Source organism: Antrostomus carolinensis, unplaced genomic scaffold, assembly GCF_000700745.2.
Source record: "Antrostomus carolinensis isolate BGI_N321 unplaced genomic scaffold, ASM70074v2 scaffold48548, whole genome shotgun sequence".
NCBI lineage: Eukaryota > Metazoa > Chordata > Aves > Caprimulgiformes > Caprimulgidae > Antrostomus > Antrostomus carolinensis.
The window spans coordinates 2,635-9,592 of NW_010331904.1; the positions used below are offsets into that span (position 1 = coordinate 2,635).

Consider the following 6,958-nt stretch of genomic DNA (forward strand, 5'->3'; position numbering starts at 1 on the left):
CCTTCTCTTCTCCAGGCTGAACAGCCCCAACTCTCTCAGCCTGTCCTCACAGCAGAGCTGCTCCAGCCCTCGCATCATCCTGGTGGGTGGATTGTTTTGGGAGGATTGTCTTTACAGCTTAAGCATTCCCTCTCAGATCAGTTTGTGCTCATGTTGTGTTTAGCCTCTAGGCTGTCTCAGAGTTAAATCCGAAGCTTGCAGGTTTCTACACACGTGACAGAATCTGCAAGCAGATTAAAAGTCCCTGAACCTACCTGCCAGAGTGCCAGATCTGTCTGTAATGGTCATTGAGGGGAATTTGATAAAGAGCCCTTGCAGCACAGCACGGATGAAAAGCCACCAGAAACACTGTGTAACTAATAGGATGTTGTGAGCTGGAAAGGACCCACCAGGATGCTGGAGCCCAACTCCTGTCCCTGCACAGGACAATCCCAACATTCACACCATGTCCCTCAGGGCCTTGGCCAAATGCTGCTGGAAACTTGTCAGGCTTGGTGCCATCAGCACCTCCCTGGGGAGCCTGTGCCAGTGCTCCACCACCCTCTGCCTCAAGAACCTTTTCCTCATGGCCAACCTCACCCTCCCCTGCCACATCTTCCTGCCATTCCCTCTGCTCCTGGCATTCGTTGGTGGCCAGAGAGAAGAGATCAGCGCCTGCCCCTCCTCTTCCCCTTGGGAGGAAGTTCTAGACCCCCATGAGATCTCCTCTCAGTCTCCTCTTCTCCAGGCTGAACAAACCAAGTGCCTTCAGCCTCTCCTCACATGGCTAGATATGCATCATGCCAGCTGAAAGTTGTGATGGAACAGTTAGGCGAGTTGTACTCTGGGAGGAGGGATGTCCCAGGTGAATTGCTGTGGTGCAGAAGCAGTTCTAGCACAGGGGACTTTCAGAATAAGAAATGGCAGTTTTATCTGCAGTAGTTGACTGAGGGAGGAGGTAATGGGCAGGAGAATGGGCTGTGTTGGCACACGTGTGGCTGCCACCCAGAGTGGGAGGTGAGGCTCCTGGGCTTCAGGAGGAAGGCTGGGTGTTGCCTTTGGAAAGGAGTCATTATGGTGCTGACCAGTACAGCACTGGCAAGTGGGAAGAGGATGACTTCTTGTCGGTCTGAGACTCTTTACCCTCATGGCTGTGGTTTGGGAAGGGCATTGTGTTACCTCTGCATCTCAAGGAATGCCTTGGTCAGCAAGGAGGACTGCAGACAGTCAACCTGCTTGAGTCTGATAGAGGGGTCAACAGCTGCCCCTGCATCAGCTGGTCCCCAAGACACCCCTGTGGCCTTGGCAGCCAACCAAGCGGCCTGAAACAGATGCCTGGCAGGCAGTGGCAGCTGTGCCCTGCAGAGGGATGGATAGAACTGGTCAGGCCTGCGTGGAGCTCTGCTCAGGGCTGCGAGCCCTAGGAGGGACCTGCTGCAGGAGCTGTACCTGAACATCTACCAGCAGCCTTCTAAATGCAGCAAGTGCGTGTGTTGTGACCTGTACTCTCACCTCTGAGAGCAGTTCTCCTTTCCAAGCTCAGAGTGCCTGCTCTGCTTCCTGGGCTCTTGCAGACATCTTCCGAGAGACCTTTAACTGACTGTTAACTCAGCATGCTAGTGGGCTTGATGGTTGTTGTGGGCTTGATGGTTGTAGTGTCCTTGGCAGAAACATCTTTCAGGGCTGTGCTCTGCCCTTGCTGAAGCTCTCGTGGCTCTGGTCTGTTGGTTGGGTTTGCAGGCTCTCTGCACCTCGGGACACCACAAACAGTCTCTGGGGTTCCTGCCTGGGACACAAAGGGAGGAGCAGATGCTCTGTGCCCCCTGAGGTTCTGGGCAGTGGGGTGGGTGGGGGGACACTGTCAACATTGCTGGTGTGCCCAGTAGATGGTGCTGGTACTCGGCAAAACCTGTGGGATATGGGAGCCCAACCTCCTCCTGCTTCACTGGAGAGGGTGCGGGATGAATTCTGTCAGGGAGGAAGTATGAAATGTTTAGGATGTGGCTCCTGGGAAGTGTCTCCAGCTTCAGCACAGACAGTGAGCAGTCTGGCAGCAGGTCCTGGGAAACCATCTGGCTGCAAATCTTGTTTGTGCCCAGTTGCTGGGAAGATCTCCCAACAGGGATTGCTCCCCTTCGAATCGGGTGATTACACTGTCTGAACGTGCTCATTTGAAAGGCCAGAAACTTATCACAGAATCATGGAATGTTGTGAGCTGGAAGGACCCACCAGGATGATGGAGTCCAACTCCTGTCCCTGCACAGGACAATCCCAACATTCACACCATGTCCCTCAGGGCCTTGACCAAATGCTGCTGGAATCTTGTCAGGCTTGGTGCCATCAGCACCTCCCTGGGGAGCCTGTTCCAGTGCTCCACCACCCTCTGCCTCAAGAACCTTTTCTCATGGCCAACCTCACCCTCCCCTGCCACATCTTCCTGCCATGTCCTCTGCTCCTGGCATTCGTTGGTGGCCAGAGAGAAGAGATCAGCGCCTGCCCCTCCTCTTCCCCTTGGGAGGAAGTTCTAGACCCCCAGGAGATCTCCTCTCAGTCTCCTCTTCTCCAGGCTGAACAAACCAAGTGCCTTCAGTCTCTCCACGTACCCTTCCCCTCTAAACCCTTCGCCAGTTTTGTTGCCCCCACTTGCCCTAGCACAGGAAGAAGGAGAAGCTCCATGTTGAGTACAAACTCCTTGGCATCCTGGTCCTGCTGCACAGATGGTCTGGCAGGTAGGAGCTTCCTGAGACACCAGACCTTTGCTGTGCCACCTGAAGGGAATGGAGGTTTGCCAATGGCTTTGAGCTCAGCTGTGGTGGAGCTCATAGGTACCTTCGCCTTGACCACAGAAAGCCACGGGAAGAGACGGAGCCCTGGCTAGCACAGCCCTCTGCACCCATCTTCCAGCACAGAATGAGTAGGGACTGAGCAAAGGACTTTGAAAACAGCAAAGGAAGGAGGCACTGAGCACTGGGAACAGGTTCTGCATGAAGCTCTTGCTGAGGTGTGTTGCTAGTCAGGGGTGTTACTGGAGGGATGTCCAAAACATGGGTTGGTTCTTCACACAATGTGTGATAGAACTTGCTGATGTTGTAGGGTTCAAAAGAGCAACTAGAAAACTCTACAGAAGAACAATCTGACTGGCTTCCAAATGCAAAGGTGCAGCGTTCCAGCTCAGGAGCTTCTTGAGCCAGGCAGCTGGAGGCCACAGGCATCCAGGGAAATACCCACCGCTGGCATTGTAGGCGATGGGGAGGTGGGGAAGATGGACCCCTCCTCTGTCTGACCTGTGGGCCAGCTCTGCCTGGGATGGAGTGATTTTCTTCGTAGCAGAGCATGCAGCGCTGGGTGTTAGATCTGTGACCAGGACTCGGTAACACGCAGATGTTTTAGCTGTTGCTCAGCAGTGCTGACGCAGTGTCACGGCCTGTTTCTCACTCAGCACCCCCGGGGAGGAGGCAGGGAGGGGACACAGCCGAGACAGCTGACCTGAACTGACCACGCCGTGTGACGTCGTCGTGCTCAGCAATCAAACTCAGGAGTTTTTCCAGCTCTCCATTGCTCGGGGACTGGCTGGTTGTCCGTCTGCTGGTGGGAGGTGCTCAGTGAGTGCCTTTGCATCACTTGCCTTTTTAAATTATTTTTTTCCTCTCCTTTTTTTTCCCCTTTTCTTTCTTTCTTTGCCTGTCTTTATCTAGACCCACAAGTTTTCTTGCTTTTGCCCTTCATTTCCCCCATCCTGCTGGGGGAGTGACCAAGCAACTGGGGGGAGACTTAACCTGCCAGTGAGGGTCAACAACCCACCACAGCCAGGTGCAGCCACTCCTAGTGCTCTGTAGCCTAAAACCACAAAATCTTGGGTTTGCTGTGTTTGTAAGAGACCTGCCCAAGGGCCTGTGCTGTTCAGCTTCAGTGACTGGGGCAGACATGCAGACCCCATCGAATCGATAGTTCTATCAGCAGTGCCCAGTGACAGGACAAGAGGCAACGGGCACAAACTGAAACACCTGAGGTGCCATCCAAACACAAGGAATCACTTTTTTACTGTGAGGAGGATGGTCAAAGCCTGACACGTGGTGCCTGGAGAGGCCGGAAAGTCTCCAGCCTTGGAGATACTCAACGCCTGACTGGACACAGTCCTGAGCAACCTGCTGTGAGGGAGCCTGCTTGAGCAGAGGGGATTGGGCTAGATGGTCTCAAGAGGTCCCTTCCAACCTCAACCGTGCTGTGATCCTGTGAAATCAAGAAGGGATGCCAGTTTGGAAAGGTCTGTGAAAAAGTACAATGGAGTTCAGCAAGGACCAGTGGGAAGTGGGGACCCATAAGTGACTGAACAGGTACCTGATAAGCAGCAAGGAGCTGGGCAGAGAGAGTGAGAATTTCTGGAGCTGCAGTGGGCCAGAGCTGATGCACAGTGTTGGAGGGACAGATGGTGTTACAGGATGCACGGTTGCTATGTTCTGATGAGATCCAGCTGGAGCACTGTGTCCAGTTCTGGACACTTTCAGGAGTGGTGGGGAGCAGTTGGAGAGAGTCCAAAGAGGAGCGGTGGGAGGTGCAGAATTTAAGTGAGGTTTAGAAATCCTAAGCTGCAGGAAGATTGGAGGAACTGGGATTGTTTAGGTGATAGACTCTGGAGGAGAGGTGTGTGTGCCTCTGCTTGACACATCTGGCAATAAGTGGGGGCACAGCTTTTGTTCTGTGTCCTACAAGTGAAAGCAGAGAAGTGAAACTGCAGCAGATCTGGTACCGGGAGGGGCAGTCTGAGGTGGGGCTGCTCAGACAGGTGATGTGCATCACCTGGAACTGTGACCCAGCTGGCAGCTGCTGTGGTAGTTTCCAGCTGTCCCTGGCACAGTTAGGACTTTTGTCCTCTAGTTTTTGACAGGAAGATGGTGGTGTGTGGGTACCCTTGGGGTTTGCACCTGGTTGCTTGGGCTTGGCAGCGTGCAGGGATGCAGGAGGAGAGGTTCTGCGCTGTGGTCTCCAAGCCTGGGCAGCCATGGTGGAGAGGGAGCCCTGCTCTGCCTCCCAGCTCCTCACCATGATGCTGATTTTTCACTCTGCAGCATCCTGGCTGAGCTGAAGCTGCGTGACCCCAGCTTCCCCGATGTCTCCTACGGAGTGCTAATCCACAAGGTGATCATCGGCTCCCCGGCCCATCAGTAAGTGCTGCCCTGTGCCTTGGGGGGTGGCATGAGAGGGCAACTACACAGGGTGGGATGTCTTTAGCTCTGAGTGTTTAGCTCCAGAGCAGCAGGGCTTGGGCTCTGCAGCCGTCAGTCTGCAGCAGAAACTGACTGGTGACCCTTGCCCAGGCTTGGTGTCCTGTCGGCCAAGGTACCTGTGTGGCTGGAGGAGCACCTGGCGCAGCAGCCTGAGCCTCCCGTAGTGCCTGGCTCCCCTTCCTTCTGGGAAGACGGAGCTGAGTGTCTGCTTCGCCCGCTGTGCGTTCCTGTCGTCGTTCTCCTCACAGGGCAGGGCTGAAGGCAGGCGACGTGGTGCTGGAGATCAACGGGCAGGCATCACGCCGTGCGGAGGACGTGTACGAGGCGGTACGGACGCAGCAGAACCTGGCCTTGCTGGTGCGACGTGGCTACGACACTTTGCTGGTCAGCGTCGTCCCCGAGGTCACAGAGTAGCGGTGCTGTTCTGCAGGCTGCTGCGGGCGCTGGCTGGCAGTGCTGGCCCAGAGCTGAGGACACAGGACTGAGCCGTGTCTGTGTGCTGGTCAGGGAGAGACTGAAGCCGCTGAGAGGCTGGAAGGGGCCAGGCAGAGAGGCCTGGCCCGGTGCTTGGGTCGGCTCGTGCAACCGTTCCCCTCTGTACTCAAATAAAGCACTTTTCTAGGGACCCTGCAGGGCTGCGTGGCCTCCTTCTCCCAGCAGCAGCGGTTGCTGAGGAGATAGATGCTGGGTGGTCTCAGACTCTGCCCCTTCTGCCATCCTCACACAAGTCCTTCCAGCTGGGGAGGAGGACACCAGCTGTGCCTCCACGGATCTTCTCCGTGTGAGGGTAGAGGTGTCTTGCCACCCACTCGGCATCCACGTGGGCTGGGATCTGACTTTTGCACCTGTAACTCGCAGGCACCATCGAGCTGAGGCTCATGAGGACACTTCCTCTGCGAGCGAGAGCGTCCCCAGAGCTGCTCTGGGACAGGCTTTGCCCGGGCAGCTCTCCCGGCCTCCCTGCTGTGCCAGCTGAGCTGGTCCTTGGCAGCACTCGCTGCTGTGGCTGCGCTCACGAGGCCAGCGGGATGTGGCAGATGTCTGCCTTGTCTGATCGCTTCTGCTGGGAGTGTTGCAAATGCTCCAAGGGCTGTATCCACATCTGCAGCCATGGAGCAGCTTTCTGGGCTGTGGTGATGGGTCTGGAGCACAAGTGTGCTGAGTTCCCTTGTGGCTGAGGGAACTGGGGGTGTTGAGCCTGGAGAAAAGGAGGCTGAGGGGAGACCTTGTGTCTCTGTGCAAGTCCCTTGGAGGAGGGTGGAGAGAGGTGGGGGTGGGTCTGTTCAACCAAGGCCCAAGGGACAGGCCAAGAGGAAATGGGCTCCAGTTGTGGCCAGGGCAGTTGAGATGGGATGTGAGGAAGAATTTCTTTGCTGCAAGGGTTCTGAGGCATTGGAAGGGGTTGCCCAGGGCAGTGGTGGAGTCCCCATCCCTGGAGGGATTGAAGAGTCGTGTAGACACAGTGCTGAGGGACATGGGTTAGTCATAGGGGACTGGTCAGTGTTGGGTTCATGGTTGGACTCCATGAGCTTCAAGGGCTTTTCCAATCAAGGTGACTCTGGGACTCTGTGTGTGTTGATGCCAGACTCTGAGATGGTCGGGGCAGCATCTCGCTGGCCCTGATGTTCAGGGGAGCCAAAGGTGGGAGCCTGTGCTGGGGCTGTGTGTTCCTGCCTGTCCCTCCCCCAGCCCGCTGTCTGTCTGTCTGTCCTGGAGCTGCTCTCCCACGCACACAGCCCAGCCCCTGGGGATCG

General features: G+C 55.9%; 1 protein-coding gene across 1 annotated transcript in view; it reads left to right on the forward strand.

Annotated features, from left to right (window-relative positions):
* LOC104529121 (serine protease HTRA2, mitochondrial) overlaps positions 1-5,633 on the forward strand; it is a gene marked incomplete at its 5' end in the record, with an annotated part of 8,259 nt that extends 2,626 nt beyond the window's left edge. The window contains 2 exons of the mRNA XM_010173323.2: positions 5,046-5,141; positions 5,453-5,633. Of these exons, the coding sequence (XP_010171625.1) occupies positions 5,046-5,141; positions 5,453-5,618 (262 nt within the window). The remainder of the gene's footprint in view (positions 1-5,045; positions 5,142-5,452) is intronic.
* Positions 5,634-6,958: the final 1,325 nt, after the last annotated feature.